General features: G+C 40.5%; 6 protein-coding genes across 7 annotated transcripts in view; 3 read left to right on the forward strand and 3 right to left on the reverse strand.

Annotated features, from left to right (window-relative positions):
- On the forward strand, window positions 1-2,205 carry LOC137579350 (importin subunit alpha-7-like). Its single transcript, XM_068293082.1, has 4 exons — window positions 1-456; window positions 543-1,221; window positions 1,302-1,801; window positions 1,862-2,205. Exons 2-4 carry the CDS (start codon window positions 671-673, stop codon window positions 2,041-2,043), a joined length of 1,233 nt encoding a protein of 410 aa, XP_068149183.1. The 5' UTR covers window positions 1-456; window positions 543-670; the 3' UTR covers window positions 2,044-2,205.
- On the reverse strand, window positions 2,206-5,763 carry Cyp305a1 (Cytochrome P450 305a1). The gene is made up of 2 exons (XM_068293080.1): window positions 5,565-5,763; window positions 2,206-3,857 (listed from the first exon to the last, which is right to left on the reverse strand). Exons 1-2 carry the CDS (start codon window positions 5,656-5,658, stop codon window positions 2,422-2,424), a joined length of 1,530 nt encoding a protein of 509 aa, XP_068149181.1. The 5' UTR covers window positions 5,659-5,763; the 3' UTR covers window positions 2,206-2,421.
- Window positions 5,764-6,405: 642 nt separating this feature from the next.
- On the reverse strand, window positions 6,406-9,551 carry Rpn1 (regulatory particle non-ATPase 1). The gene is made up of 2 exons (XM_068293097.1): window positions 7,484-9,551; window positions 6,406-7,412 (listed from the first exon to the last, which is right to left on the reverse strand). The coding sequence occupies exons 1-2, from the start codon at window positions 9,410-9,412 to the stop codon at window positions 6,576-6,578; spliced, it is 2,766 nt and encodes a 921-aa protein (XP_068149198.1). The 5' UTR covers window positions 9,413-9,551; the 3' UTR covers window positions 6,406-6,575.
- A 127-nt stretch (window positions 9,552-9,678) lies between these two features.
- On the forward strand, window positions 9,679-10,917 carry Mtr3 (exosome complex exonuclease Mtr3). The gene is made up of 2 exons (XM_068292778.1): window positions 9,679-9,964; window positions 10,024-10,917. The coding sequence occupies exons 1-2, from the start codon at window positions 9,820-9,822 to the stop codon at window positions 10,857-10,859; spliced, it is 981 nt and encodes a 326-aa protein (XP_068148879.1). The 5' UTR covers window positions 9,679-9,819; the 3' UTR covers window positions 10,860-10,917.
- Prp3 (pre-mRNA processing factor 3) lies at window positions 10,918-13,126 on the reverse strand. 2 transcript variants are annotated; one of them, XM_068292777.1, is made up of 3 exons: window positions 13,014-13,115; window positions 11,894-12,941; window positions 10,918-11,823 (listed from the first exon to the last, which is right to left on the reverse strand). In XM_068292777.1, the coding sequence occupies exons 2-3, from the start codon at window positions 12,759-12,761 to the stop codon at window positions 11,066-11,068; spliced, it is 1,626 nt and encodes a 541-aa protein (XP_068148878.1). In that variant the 5' UTR covers window positions 12,762-12,941; window positions 13,014-13,115; the 3' UTR covers window positions 10,918-11,065. The 2 variants fall into 2 exon arrangements, with proteins under 2 accessions (XP_068148878.1, XP_068148877.1); XM_068292776.1 differs by having other exon boundaries at window positions 11,894-13,126.
- Window positions 13,127-13,591: 465 nt separating this feature from the next.
- Mi-2 (chromodomain-helicase-DNA-binding protein Mi-2 homolog) overlaps window positions 13,592-14,460 on the forward strand; it is a 30,935-nt gene continuing 30,066 nt past the window's right edge. Inside the window, exon 1 of the mRNA XM_068293166.1 lies at window positions 13,592-13,740. Coding sequence (XP_068149267.1) covers window positions 13,704-13,740 — 37 coding nt within the window. The 5' untranslated portion in view covers window positions 13,592-13,703. The remainder of the gene's footprint in view (window positions 13,741-14,460) is intronic.

Below are 14,460 nucleotides of genomic sequence, written 5' to 3' on the forward strand. Positions count from 1 at the left end.
AAGTATAATTTGAGTAGACAGCGTTGAAAACGTTTTCAAATATGCCAAATAATGTATAGTTTTGAAGATTTTTTGTTTTTTTGAAATCAATGTAGGCCTGGGATTAAGAAAAACTCATAGAGTCAGATTTTCTCTCCATATCCCAGTCACAATCTAACAAGCAAACATACAGTGTAGTCACATATACAACAATATAATATATTTACAAATATATTCTCTATTGTTTATTTTTAAACAATATTTTTTTGGCATAACAAAAAGTAAACAAACAGTGCAAACATGTCCGAAGGTCACAAGAGTCTCCATAAAACACTTGGTCTAAATTCGACCGAAATGCGTACGGCAAGGACATCCAATTTCGTACAGTTGAGGAAACAGAAACGTGAAAATAACCTCCAGGGGCGACGCAATATGCTTATGTTGCCAACAAATGGGAATGAGAATAGTGAATCATCGGTAAGTTTAACAACCACAACAATAATAATAAACAGAAATCCAAACTATTTAAACTTTATTCTTTTTCTTTGTATTGGCAAGAGCAGCCACATCAATTGGTTTTAAGTGAGGAATTGTTGCAAAAGTTACATAGTAACGAGGAACCGGATCTATTGCAGGCCATCAGGGAATTCAGTATTCAATTATCACAGCTGCCGCACACAGACATCGGGAGATGATTCACAAACACTTGATGGAGCGGTTTGTGGAGATTTTGAAAAATAATACAGATAACACATTACATTCCGAGGTAATATCGATGCTGAACAACATTGCCTCCAATTCGCCCCACCAGATTGCCATACTCACCGATTCTGGTGCGGTGCCTGTGTTTTTGGGTCTATTATCCAGTTCATACCATAAGGTCCAAGAGGATGCTATGTGGGCATTGGGCAACATTGCCTTCGAATCATTAATGAATCGTGATCTATTGTTAGACTCGGGCATAATGGTGCCGCTGTTGCACTTACTGAGCTCCTGTCCCAACGTATCCGTGATCCGCAGATCAGTTTGGACATTTGCCAATTTGGCACGCTGGAGGAATCCACCACTTGATAGCACACAGATCAGTCAAAGTATGTTCATTTTGCAGGGACTGTTGCAACATAAAGATCCCGATATCCTAGTCGATGCATGCTTAACCGTATGCTATCTATCGAATGAGCGTGAACAAGTCCAAGCTGTCGTCGATGCAGACATTTGTCGTCATTTGGTGAAACTTTTGGTGTAAGTAGATGAATCTATAAAAGTAAACTCTCTCCTTCACTCGCTCTTTCTCTCTCCCTCCTCCTCCCTCCTTCTCTCAGGCACCCAGATCGTGGAGTATGCACAGCTGCTCTGAGGGCTGTTGGTAATGTTTTCCATGGTACTGACGAGCAGATTCAAGTGGTATTGGACCTTGATGCCTTGCCCTGCATTAGTCAATTGATGCACTACTCTTCGTGTATAATACGCAAGGAGGCCTGCAGAAGTATTGCAAATATCGCCACTGGAAGTTCAGCTCAAATTCAAAAGATTATTGATGCCAATATCTTTCCGCAAATGTTGAAGATGATCAAAACGGCAGATTCCAAGACAAGCAAAGAGATAATACGATCATTAGCAAATGCCAGCACATTCGGCAAATCAAATCAGACACATTATCTGTTTCTAATTAATTCCTTGCCATTAGTCTGTGATTTTCTAACAATTGACGATTCATCTGTAATTTTGCTGGCCCTCAAAACTCTTGAGAATATTCTAAGAGTCGGCGATGACTATCAGATATTACCAAATCCATATGCCCTAGCCATTGAGGAATGCGGCGGTAAGCCCGAATGAATGATTCAGTCCAGTTTTCGACTTCATCCCCCTTTTGCTTTTGCAGGTCTCGAAAAAATTGAATATTTGCAAACGCACGAGAATCTTGAGATCTATCATAAATCTTTCAATTTGATTGATCAGTTCTTTGAGGACGAGGATGATGATATGCGTATGCACCCTGTGGCTGGTATTGATCAATTTGAATTTAGTGCACAGAATCTGCCAGAAGGCAGTTTTGATTTCTAATTATTTGTTTGCACTGCGTTTGCATTTCCACATTTGCTACATTCTATACACATGTATTTAGTTAGTGATTTCGTTTAGAGGCTGCCTGCCAAAGTCAAGGAAAAAAAAGTTGAAAAAAAAAAATTAAAATTGTTAATAGTTTATACACTGCCATAAAAGAAATACTTGTTTGATTTGTTTATTTAATAACCAATTAAATTGTGTTAAGTCGTCTCGCCGACTTCAAGAGACCCGCAAACCAAAAGAAGTTTTGAAATAGTTTTCGAACGAAATTTAGAGTATGGAATGGCGAATCAATGTTTACCATATAGTTTTGATAATTATAGAGATCTTAATATATATGTAGGTTTCCTCTATCCTAGGAGAGAGACTCTCACTCTACTGCCGCTTCACGAACTTAACTTTATAAGGCTTTGGGGTAAGGGTTATTCCAGGCTGCAATATTAACGATGGCGTCTCTCCGTCTGGCAGAACGACATGGAAATGCTGCACAATACGCACCAGGAATGAGAAAATACAAGCACGAGCCAAGGCATCGCCCAAACAGCGACGACGACCCAAACCGAAGGGCATAAAGTAGTCATCTTTAAAGCATTTGCCAGTTGCCGAGTCCAGGAAACGTTCAGGACGAAATTCAAGTGGATCACCCCAATGCTCTTTATCAAGGTGTACAGAACGCAGACCAATTAATATTGTTGTATTCCTCGGTATATCATAGCCACCCAATTTTGTTGACCAAAGAGTACGACGTGGTCCTGTTATAGGTGTAATGTGGAAAAATCGCTGAACCTCCATAATGAATGCATCCATATAATCGAAGGATTCTCGTCGACTGAGATGTGGAAAGGCGGCTGCTGTGGATGATGAGGATGCTCCTGCTGTATTAATTGAGCAATTTGCCTCGATCTCATCAAGAAGTCGTTTCTGTATATCCTCACGCATGGCCAGGATCATGAGAGCCAAATTGATAGTATTACTAGTGGTCTGAGAGCCAGCAATGAAGAAATCCAAAATGGTCATAACCAATTGGGTCTCATTGAAGCTGCTGCTTTCATCATCCCTATTGGCCATAGCCTGCAAATAGGCATAGATGAGATCCGTATCCTGTTCACTGTCCGCCAATTGTTTGCGATGCTCGTCAATGGTGTTCATAAAGAATTGATAGAGTTCGGTATTTAACTGGCGGATAAGGTTGTAGCCCGTTTTATTCGGAGCCACATGCCGCAACCAAGGGAATTGAGCCAACAGACCTCCACAGATGTCAAATAGCTTGGACCGACGAGTCATCAGATCGAGCAGACTATGTAAAGTTCCATCCTCATCACTGGCTATGCGTTTGCCAGCAATTAGACACCAAAGAACATTTAAGACACTCTCGGCCAGCTTGGTAACTGGTTCAATGGGTGTCTCTTCGGTTCGGGCCAATTTATTAAGCAATTCCTCGGCCTCACGTTCGATATGGCCTTCCATCTGACTGCGTCCATAGCCAACATGACGCATTTGTTTCATGGCGAAATTTCTGTGCTCATACCACAATTTGCCATCCGTACAGGTGATGCCCTTTCGTGTGCCCATTGTACGCAATCGGAGAAAGAAATTATCGGGTCTTCCTTCAAAAACCTCTTGCAATTGAACCTCCCGGACCATGGCATTGCCCATGGCAACAACCACATACTCACTACCCAGTTTCAGGCCAAGCAATTGGCTATTATACTGCTTGGACCAATGCTCAAAGAGCACATGCTGACCACCAGCGGCTCGGGCTTCCTTCCGAAACTGCAATGTATTACCCAGCCAGGGCAGAAAACGGGGACCTGCAATGCAAATCAAATTACACAAATAAAATATTCGTTAACCATTTCGGCATTCAATTTCAATTTAGCTCATTTTCAAAGTGCATATATACAGACACACACATACATATGTACATATACATATATTTGTATATATCCTATAGTGTTAGATTTCTCTCATTATGCAAATAATCAAAAGATTTAAACAGAGAATATATGATAATGAATGGCAACAGTTGTTCTAAACAGCTAAAGATATTTGTTCCAAAGGTCCAGACTCTAGACTCTAGAGGGCTATATACACATAAAACTTCAATGATTGTTTTCGAATATACATAATTTGAGTAAGTCCTGAGTTGATAGAATTGTGAGGAACCTAAGTTACTCGAAATATTCCCAGTATTTCGAGTATTTGTCAAGCGAATGAATACTAGACTACTTACCAATCTTAGTATTCTAGTAGTACTCTTAAGTATCTAGTGTCTCCTACTAACACACACATACATAAGTGATTCTTTAAGAGCTAAGTGGCTTAATAGATCTCGAACCCCTTGCCTTATAAACAGAGTGAGTTTATTTGAGTTAGAATTACCTAGAGATTTAGGTAAAGTTTTCAAAACGTTCGAACGTTCCAATCATCCACAGACCTTTTGTTTTTGAACAAGCCCTGGAAGTGCGTACAAATAAAGTTGGCTTTTTTTTTTTTTTTTTTTTTGTTTCTAATCTTATCTTTTATATACATAATCGACCAAAAAAAACTACTGGCAATCTGTTTAGCCGGTAAAAATCTTTAAATCAAACCATTTACTTATCATTATTATCAATATAAGCAAGCACATGTTGATCTCTTATACTTGAATCGAATAGATATATACCTACATATGTACATATACATATAATGTATTTCATAATTGTTCGAGTACCCACTTAGTAATAACAATAATAAATGGGATAATAAGTTAATTGAAATGCGAAAATAAGTCCATTCTGGAATTGACACCTGTTCTAATTAACATAAATGATAGAAATCTATAGAACATATACATATATGTAAATATATACAATGCAAATTTGCCCTATAAGCTGGAACTATCCAATGATTGTAAACTAGAAAAGATTCCCTCAAACAGGGCCAATTCTATAACACTTTAGACTAAATATATGGCAAAGTGTCAATCAATTATTTTAATGCATAATTAATTGCATAAGAGGGGTGCATAAATGATGGGGAAATTAGTTAGTCGTTAGGCAAGGTAATGTGACAGTTTTATCAATGAGATGGATCCACACACAAACAAAATACTTTGAAATGCCAGACGTGTATCTATTTTGGGTCTCGGGTTGTGGGGCAGGTCGTCTATATACCCTTACAAGTGGAAAGGGTATCTATTTAGGCATCTTGTTAAGTTCATCTATATATAGCTAATATATATCAAACGCATTAATCTATCAATTCCTTAGCCAATTCTATCAAAAGGTGACCTTCTACAGTGATTGATCTATATAATGTGTGATATAGTCATAGTCAAAAGGACGATAATCGATTTTAATAATTGAAATTCTACAGAAAATTTACTTTAACCGACCTTCCCCCTTAAAAAAATATTTGCCATGAATTACACATAAAATATGTCTATTTTATAGGGACACGAATTTGTCACGTTTCACGAATTCCAGGTGCAAATTACTTAAATCTTGATCATTGTGATTATTATTTAATTGCCTCACCTGGTGGAAAATTCTTGGGACGTCGCATTGAATTGATAAGTTTGAATAGAATAAAACCAATTAATATGGTGCTAAGAAAAATCAAAGCACTCATTTTGAAAATATATTCAATTGTTCCTTTCCTCCCTTCGACAACAATTAATGATCATGAGATTTTTGTCCGCTAACGAGTTGATAAAACGATCCGCACCATTGACTAGCTCTATGCCAACTAAAAACACTCTCAGACCAAATGTGAACCCGAGACCCACGCGTCTAGCGTTTACTTTGGTTTTTTTTTTTTTTATTTCTCCTTTTTTTTATGTGGGCCCATTGATAGAGTGTAAGCAAATGGGCGAAAAAGCCCGTCTCAGTTGATAAATCTACTCACATTGCATATGTATACACTCACACACACATTCAGGCATGTTATACAAACAAATAATATACAAGAAATTAAATTATTAAGCATATTCAACGACCAGAGGAACGTGCTCAGTGGAACATTTTGTATAAGAAGAACCAACAACTCTGATAAAGACGAAAAAAAAATCGTCTCTTCGAAAAATTCGAAAAGAAAACCCATTAAAAAGTTCTCTCTCTGCTTCCCTCTTAATGGTGGGGGACATGATAATGGTGCACCCAAAATAGGATATTAATTTGCAGACTGTTTCTACTGTTATAGATTGTCGTCTTGGGGGGATTCAAACGCTTTCAGTACCAAATTCAAATGGGGGAAAAGGAGGCTCTAGTTTGCCCTCCACATACACTTCGTTCCTAGTGTGATATTGAATGATTTGTTGGTTATAAGGTCTGCTTGAGAATAACATTATAAACTATAACTTTACTCGAAGAAAAATGATTTATCGCCAAGTTCTATTAATATATTTTAAGTTTTAGTTTTTTTTTAATTTGTATAGTTTATAGTTTCTGTATTAAAGTTGAACAGGGTTTGTGTGTGTGTGTGTTTGTTGTTGAAATAAATTTTCGTACATCATTCTTATAAGCTCATCTTATTAGAATAGAAATTTGTTACTTGACAAAATTGGGATTCTTCTTTAGTATGACAAATCCTTCCATAACTGGAGTCAATGAGATGTACTCATCGGTGGCCAATTCGGCACGCTCGCCAATGGCCAACAGCACCGGTGTGGTATGCGTTTGAAAGCCGGTAATTGTCTTCGGTTTGCCAGCCTGGCCCACCACATCGATGGCAATGCCCACACGTACGGCCACTTGGAGTTGGTTCAGTTCCTCATCGAAGGTAATTAGCATGCGTGCCTGCATGGCTGGAACAAGCGTATACAGTAGATAATGCGAACGATTCAATATTAAATTCTTCACATCCAACAGAGAGACCAACGTGGACATTAAACCAGCCACGGCCATGGGATTCATTAGCTGGCGATCGCTGTGATATGGACTCAAGGAAAGGGTACCCTTACCCAAATGTGTTAAACTCTGTGCAATGCGAACCATGAACAAATTGCTTGGATCCTTCGAGTGATATTGGGCCAATTGACGCAACATGGAGGCGAGACGTGCATTATTGGTGCCGGCACCAACTAGACCCATCGCAAATATGGCGTTATGGGCCACTTCGGCATCGCTGTCGTGCGAGAATTTACTCAACGTGTCCAAGATATTCAGTTTGGGATTGGAGGCAGATATAAGGCCAAGGGCCAGTGGGACGGCGCGACGTATGGCTGGTTCGCAATAGCGCAAGAGATTGCCAAATGAACGATATGCCATTTCGGCACCAATTTCCTCGCCCATGGCTATAAGAGCAATGCCCAGAACGGCAATTGATTGAGTTGCCGACAAGTCCTTCTCGCGCTCCTTTTCCTTCTCTTTCTCCTTCTCCTTGTCCTGCAGATGAGAAATGGAATATAATAATTACCAATTTGATAGCTCAATAATTTCTATAAATTTCTTCTTACCTTCTCTTTGCTCTTATCCTTCTTGGACTTCTCCTTCTCCTCATCCCCACTGACAGTCTCATAGTGATCGGAGCAAATGTGCAATAACTGTTGAATCTTTAGAACATTACCAGTGCCTGCATAGGCACATATATCGACCATAGTGGTAGCCATACTGCGATAGGGATCCTCCAGCACTTCCAGAGTCATCATCACAGCTTCGGTAGACTTTTGCCGGCCCAAATAGAGTAGACCCAGACCCAGAAATAGGAAACGGGTGTAAGTATCCTTCAGATCAGTTTTCGTTAGACTCATTATGGTCTGTAGCAGAATTTCTGTGATCTCGGCATTACATGAACCGACACTAATCAGACCCAAACTTAGAGCAGTTATACCCAATACTTCCACACTGGCTGAAATTTTCGAATTGCCAAAATTGAAAACTGTTTTCAATGTATCGATCACAATGGCGCGATTTGAGCCGGCATAGGCTATGCCCAGGCCCAATATGGCTCCAATGCGCATACACGAATTCTGATTATCAATATAATCCGAAAGCAGCGCATGAGCCGGATCTACCTCATTGCGTATACCACAATTGACAATGCCGCATGCCAAAAGGGCACCAGATTTGATATTATCATCGGTTGAATACAAATATTTATCAATCATGGTTAAACCGCCATCGACATCCCACAGAAGGATCAGACCCAAAGATGCGGTGGCCGAGAGCATGCCATGCTCTTTGTTCTTATATAACCATTTATTGCCATCCTCGGATAGTAGCTTATCCACACCAAAGCCGGCATTAACGAAACCATTCACAAAGCTGGCTGCCAAATTCTGTTTAGCCGAATCGACTTGAATGGACGCAAAACGGGATCTCGAGTTATCCAAATGCGATTTGTATATATCCTCGGGCGTCTTTGGCTCCATAATATCCAATTCACGTGCCAAATTAAGGAAATGCTTATTCAAATTGGCATTGGACATTATCTCCATGAGATCATCGTAGTCGGCCACAGATTCATCCAACTCGAGGCAGACTTGCTGGCGTGCCAGCATAAAGGCTAATTGCTTCTGCATAGCCGGCTCCTTGGGCTCTTTAAAAATCTTCAGAATCTTGTCCATATTATTTAGCATCAAGGCCAAACGCATTGCCTGAGTGTGCTGTTGGAATTTGCATGCCAATTGCAGGGCAGTCTCCAAAATTATGGTATTATCGGGTTCCGGGACATAGGGATAGCATGACTGCAGATAGAGACACACTCGGGGATAAGCTGACTCATCTACATAGTCACTAAGCAAATGCAAATGATCGATCTCAATGAGAAGATCGCATGCATCCGCTTCGGCATTATGCTCCATATTGTATGGAATTATCTGCTTGACCAGCTCAATCAATTGAGTACGGAATTCACCTGTCGTATCATGATAATGCGCCGATATCTCACCCGATAAATGGCGCACATACTCATGGCCCCAGTCACCGATCTTCTGCTTGCGATCGCATAAAAAGCGATAGGCCAGACAATCCTTGCCACTGCCCATGGTCATCGATAGCACCGAAATGATATCAGCACACATCTGGCGAGTCTGCTCATCGGGCATATGTTTGTACACGGTTTTCATGGTCTCATAGTGGGGACGCATAAATTTCAACGGCTTGGGCACCGATGTCATTGATGTAGTCGAGGCTCTGATTAGCTTGGACATCGTTTCCAATGCCAATTGATACAATTTCTTGTCCGATTCTTGTAGACGTTGGACCAACATTTCTAATTCCTCTTGCAGCTGCTGATCTTCATCAGAGAGTTCCGGCTGCAAATGTTCCTTGTCATCCTTCTTCGAAGGTGTCGCCGATTGAGCCGCTGCCTGCTTGCCTTTTAGGTCCTTATCCTCACCAGCAGCGGGCTGCTGCTTTTTCTCCTGCTTCGACTCGCCCGCCATGTTCAAAACAAATTAAAATTTTATTATACTTTTTATTTTTTAATTGTAATTGCAGCGTTGACTCTGCTCTTTTTTCTTTTTGATGTTTTCTTGCAGCGTTACAAGGCGTTTTTGTGTCCTAAGTGTGACCAAGTGTTTGTAATGTGAAATAGAATTTACTAAATTTTACCGAAATTTTTGGCAATGTCATCGATGGCAATATATCGATAACAAATAACTATCGATTATAGCACAAACAAAACCATGTGCAACACTGACAGTAATTTACAACACTGGGAAGCACCGCTGTCGAGCGCGAGGAGATTCGAGAGCGCCATTGCATTATTATTTGATGAAACTAAATAAAAAAAACATATGTTTTATTGTAAAATTGGTCTCGGTTTTGAAACAATTAACACCCATAAATAATGCTAAAAGTAACACAAACAAAAAACGCCTTGCTAGACGGTGCCACAATTGCAGAGGATCTATACAGAACGCCCAATGATTTCGAGGAGTTCTTTCGCAATTTGGACAAGCCGGATGAAGTGGTAGCCAAACCACGTACCACCTGTAAGTAATAGATAATGTAGATTTTTTGATCCCTTTTCTTATGTTTGGCTTTCACACAGTTTTAAGGGCCGGCGTGCTGACTACAGTGCGTGGTTCTGCCTATATGGAATATGGTAATACCAAGGTAATGGCCATTGTGGCACCTCCACACGAAGTGGTCCGGGCTAGTGCCCGTCGCATGAACATGGGCTCACTGAATTGTTATGTTAACTACGCCGCTTTTGCAACTGGAGAGCTAGAAACTGTGCCCCGTCGAGAGAAACAATTGAGCAGTATGCTAACCAAAGCCCTGGAGCCGGTTGTCTGTCGCACCGAATTTCTTAATTTCCAATTAGATGTGCGCGTTCTTATCATTGAAGACGACGGATGCCTATTAAGTACAGCCATTAATTGCTGCGGTGTCGCTTTGGTCGAGTGCGGCATATCCACATATGATTTGATAACCGCTTCTACCGCATGCATTTATCGGGATCATATATTTATCAATCCCAATGCCATGGTGGAGGAATTACTGTGGAAACATCGTGGAGGCCATGCACTGCCCAGCAGCAGCGATGATACAAAACAAATTCAGGAGCATGGCTTGCTGATAATTGCTAGCATGGACACTTTTGATCAATTGGCCCAGTGTCAGCAGTGTGGCTATCTTTCGCCCGCCACCTACACGCGATTGTTAGACTATACGCTAACGATCAATAAAAGAATGAGGCAATTGATCCGACAAGTCCTGCTCCAGAGAGTGAAAGAACAACACGATCTCGATTTGAGAGAAAAGGCTCAGAATGCCTTGGAGGATCAGCGGCTGGCCGATATAATTGAACGACTCAAATCGCAAGGACTTAACGAGCTTATCAATCCGTCAAATATTAAAGAAGATCCATACACTAGTAAATGACAATACAGGCTCCAATTATAGACTAAGACTAACGAGTAAATTGGAAGACCACAAAAAATTTTAGTTTTTGTTTCTTTTGTTTATCCAAAGAGAGAGAATGTACAATTTTTCAAGTCGAAATGTGAAATCAAAAAATGTATTCCTTCTTATTCTTATCTTCATATATATATATATATATATAGATAAATGTATACTCGTTGATCTTATTACTGCTGCTGGTCCGTAGAGGCTTCAAGTACTGCTCCCGAGTATGCCAAATCCCAATAGTGCTCGACCTGATGTTTTTGGAAGAATTCTCGTGCCATTTTTTCCATGGGAAAGATTTTGAATTTGATTTCACCAAAATGCCGACGTTGACTAGTGCCCTCCCAGACGAGGACACACGAATTGGCTACATCCTGGCCATCGTTGCCCTTGACCATATCCTCCTCCCATTTGATGCGATGCAACATTAGTCGGCGATATTTCTTCTGCTGCTTGGGTCCACCCTCTACAACAACGACACAGCAATCGCGAAAGAGCACCACACTTCCGGTCATTTGCAATTGTTTGGCATTTGTTTCCACTTTGAATTTTTTACTCTGATTGTCCTGAAGATCGCGTATGCGATAAACGCTTACATGGACCCCACAGCTGGTGTCCTCCTTGAGTTTACGTTGCTTTTTCTCACTTTTCTGCTCGCTGGTCAATTTCCGTGCATTATTGGCATCCTCGTGGGCCTTCTGGCGCTTGGCCATTTGCTCGCGAACGTGCGCCTCGATTTTGGTAGGATCCTGAACAGCATCAGTGCCGAGCACACGCATCAGATTGGATATACGCAATTTGGGTTCGGGTGGGGCTACCAGACCCAAACGTATCTTCTCCTGTTCCTCTTTCCAGGCTTCACGACGATTTTGGCGGCGCAGCTTTTTGCGTTCCTTTTTAGTGAGGAATACAGGCAAGTAGACAGGCTTTAATGGTTCATCTAAGGCACGCAAAAAAAATAAAACCGATTAATAGAGAGGAGAGAGAGAGACTGAGAAGCAAACACTTACTTGGCGGCTTCATTTGCGTTGGATGCTCAATGAGATTGGTAATGGCTCCATGTCGAATGCTTATTTTACCGCTGGCCTCATCTACTGTCTGCAGATCCTGTACAAGAACAACCGAGTCCCACCATTCCATGGCTGGGACATCATCGGGCATATCCTGTTTGGGTGCTATCAAGGCCAATTTGGTGGCTGATGAAATACCCGTCTTGCGGGCTATTTGGGATATCTCATTTTGTAAACGCTCCAATTGACTCTTCATGCGCATTCGTTCAGCCATCTGCAGGAATTTGCCTGGCTCATGAAAACGTAATGTACGTTTATTTCGTACCGTTGGCTTCTGGGCAATGCGATCGTCGAAGTATTTAATGGCCTCATCTTGGGCAGAACTGGAGGCCTCGTTGCGATCACCTCCCGTCAATGTTAAGCCCGTTTGACGCTGAAATACTTCACGCTTTTTAGCCCGGATATTGGCTTTAAGTGTGGGCGTCACAGTGGGTATATTGATTGCTCTACCGCTCTTGTCCACAGTGCGTCCTTCCTCGTCCAGAATGAGAGGCTTGGGTCGTTCAGCCACAGCCGCGGTGGGTTGTATTAAACTGGCCAAATTCCCCGTCAACTTTGCTCGAATTTGCGCCTGGAGTTCGGCAATCTTCTTGGCCTTGTCGGCATCATCGTTTGTGGGTTTCTTGGTCAGTGCCTGTGTTGCCAATGCAACGGGCATACCGATCTGAGGCAGAGACGCCAACAGCGGATCCTTATCGCGTAGATTGCTTAGAGCGCGTTTACGTTCCTCGATCTCACGCTGAGCATGCGCCATCATCAGTTTAATTTGCGTGGAACTTAAGGATGAGGCGCCACCGCTCGCCGGCATTGGCAGAGTCGGTGGCAACAGTTCGAATGTATTGCTATTGTTGTTGCTCTTGCCATTCTTTTCCTTGACATCAAAACGGGATTTCTTGGGCGCTTCTATATCAGCAGTTGCCGACGCCGTCGCTGCCCGCTTCTTGGCCAATTTTTGTTCGGTCTCATCGCTTTCGTCGGCATCCGCATCCTTGCGCGTTATAATGGACGACATAATATTCGCAATTAAATTAATCTGTCTAAATGGTCAAATATTATTTACCAAAAACTTTTGCAAACTCCGTCTTATCCCCCTTTTTACTTTTTCTATTTTCAATTTCTTTCTTATTTTATTCACAAAACGTTTACGCAAGACAGGGTTGCCTTGTACACACAAATAGCGCTAAAATCAGTGACAGGGTTGCTAGGTATTTTATGATACTTTTTTTATTATGATAATTTTATTATGATAATTTTTTTCACAAAACATATACATACATATATATAAATTATATAGATTGTTTGTTTATTGATGTTTATTGATGACAAGAAATTGAATTACTTTCTAACTTTCATTTGAAAACATTAAAGTACAAACCACAATAAAACCACAGGTTTTGTTTTGGTGAATATTTTTATTTATGCAATATTTGGTTAATAAGGATGGTTTAAAAATATATCCTAGGTATCGTTATTTCTTAAAAAAAAAAATCATTGTTGGCTGTCCCATAGTTGTAGTTAATTTTTATTTTTTACTATTGTTATTTAATTTCCATGCGACACCCTGTATATGTATCGAAAAGCAACCCTGCGTCTCTCTCAGTTTTTTCTTTACATATTTTATCGCTCTCCGCTGCGCCATATTTGTCTATTTTTTTTTCTCGTCGTGTCTGTGTGTGCTTAATTATTTGTTGTGAAAATTAAGCGCTTTTCGTGTGAATAAAACGTTGAAAATTTGCATTTAACTGCAAGAATGGCATCCGAAGAAGATAATGATGATAATTTCCAAGGTAAGTGCCAAACATTTGTTCAATGGGGGGCAAAGGAAAAAAAAGGCCGAAATTTTTTTCTCCTTTTTGTATGTTGGCCCGAAAGAGAACCAAAACCAAGAAGAAGAACCGTGGTCATGTTCAAGCGAGGCGTCTGCGGTAGCGGCGAGTGCCGCTGTTGTCGGCCAAATAATTTTGCCGCGAATCGTTTTTTTTGTTTGTTTCCCTATTGTGTCATAGCAAATAAGAACGTGTTAATTAGACTTAAAGAATAATTAAGTTCCCTGTAATTATTTATAAATTATGTATATTCTTGTTACAGCATTTTGTGAAATCTTTACATGTGACGCCGTCTTTTTCTGTTCGGCTTCTTAGTATATTAGTGACAAAAAACATATGTTTTTACATAAAGTATATATGTTTCATTATTAGCAGCATTTGAATGGGAAAATATGAAGTGAATTTTCTTGTGCAATTGCGAATAACAATTAATAAATGAAAACCTATTTTCTAGTTGAAATGCCAGTAATTATTTGTTATTTAGCCAAAATTTGCAATCGCTTATCGATAAATTTACTTGTTTTGCACTAAAAATACCAAATTCTTATATGTGTATATTGCCATCTCCCTCGTACACACTAAATTGCCGTATGCGGCTTGTTTTCCGTCATTTTTCTGACGCTCAGTGTGTACACACTGACTAGCTTTGACTTTTCTGCCTGCCGTGACTCTCTCTCACTC

This window comes from Drosophila tropicalis, unplaced genomic scaffold (genome assembly GCF_018151085.1).
Source record: "Drosophila tropicalis isolate 14030-0801.00 unplaced genomic scaffold, ASM1815108v1 contig_694, whole genome shotgun sequence".
Taxonomy (NCBI): Eukaryota; Metazoa; Arthropoda; class Insecta; order Diptera; family Drosophilidae; genus Drosophila; species Drosophila tropicalis.

What these genes read in the sequence shown, in the direction of transcription:
- Rpn1 (XM_068293097.1), bottom strand. Translation starts at nt 9,412, where the DNA reads ATGGCGGGCGAGTCGAAGCAGGAGAAAAAGCAGCAGCCCGCTGCTGGT. An exon ending in AGGATAAGAGCAAAGAGAAG is followed by an intron (nt 7,413 to 7,483) that starts GTAAGAAGAAAT and finishes TCTCATCTGCAG; the next exon opens with GACAAGGAGAAGGAGAAAGA.
- Cyp305a1 (XM_068293080.1), bottom strand. Translation starts at nt 5,658, where the DNA reads ATGAGTGCTTTGATTTTTCTTAGCACCATATTAATTGGTTTTATTCTA. An exon ending in TCCCAAGAATTTTCCACCAG is followed by an intron (nt 3,858 to 5,564) that starts GTGAGGCAATTA and finishes TTTGCATTGCAG; the next exon opens with GTCCCCGTTTTCTGCCCTGG.
- Prp3 (XM_068292776.1), bottom strand. Translation starts at nt 12,965, where the DNA reads ATGTCGTCCATTATAACGCGCAAGGATGCGGATGCCGACGAAAGCGAT. An exon ending in AACGCAAATGAAGCCGCCAA is followed by an intron (nt 11,824 to 11,893) that starts GTAAGTGTTTGC and finishes TGCGTGCCTTAG; the next exon opens with ATGAACCATTAAAGCCTGTC.
- Mtr3 (XM_068292778.1), top strand. Translation starts at nt 9,820, where the DNA reads ATGCTAAAAGTAACACAAACAAAAAACGCCTTGCTAGACGGTGCCACA. An exon ending in AGCCAAACCACGTACCACCT is followed by an intron (nt 9,965 to 10,023) that starts GTAAGTAATAGA and finishes GCTTTCACACAG; the next exon opens with TTTTAAGGGCCGGCGTGCTG.
- LOC137579350 (XM_068293082.1), top strand. Translation starts at nt 671, where the DNA reads ATGATTCACAAACACTTGATGGAGCGGTTTGTGGAGATTTTGAAAAAT. An exon ending in CATTTGGTGAAACTTTTGGT is followed by an intron (nt 1,222 to 1,301) that starts GTAAGTAGATGA and finishes TCCTTCTCTCAG; the next exon opens with GCACCCAGATCGTGGAGTAT. An exon ending in AGCCATTGAGGAATGCGGCG is followed by an intron (nt 1,802 to 1,861) that starts GTAAGCCCGAAT and finishes TTGCTTTTGCAG; the next exon opens with GTCTCGAAAAAATTGAATAT.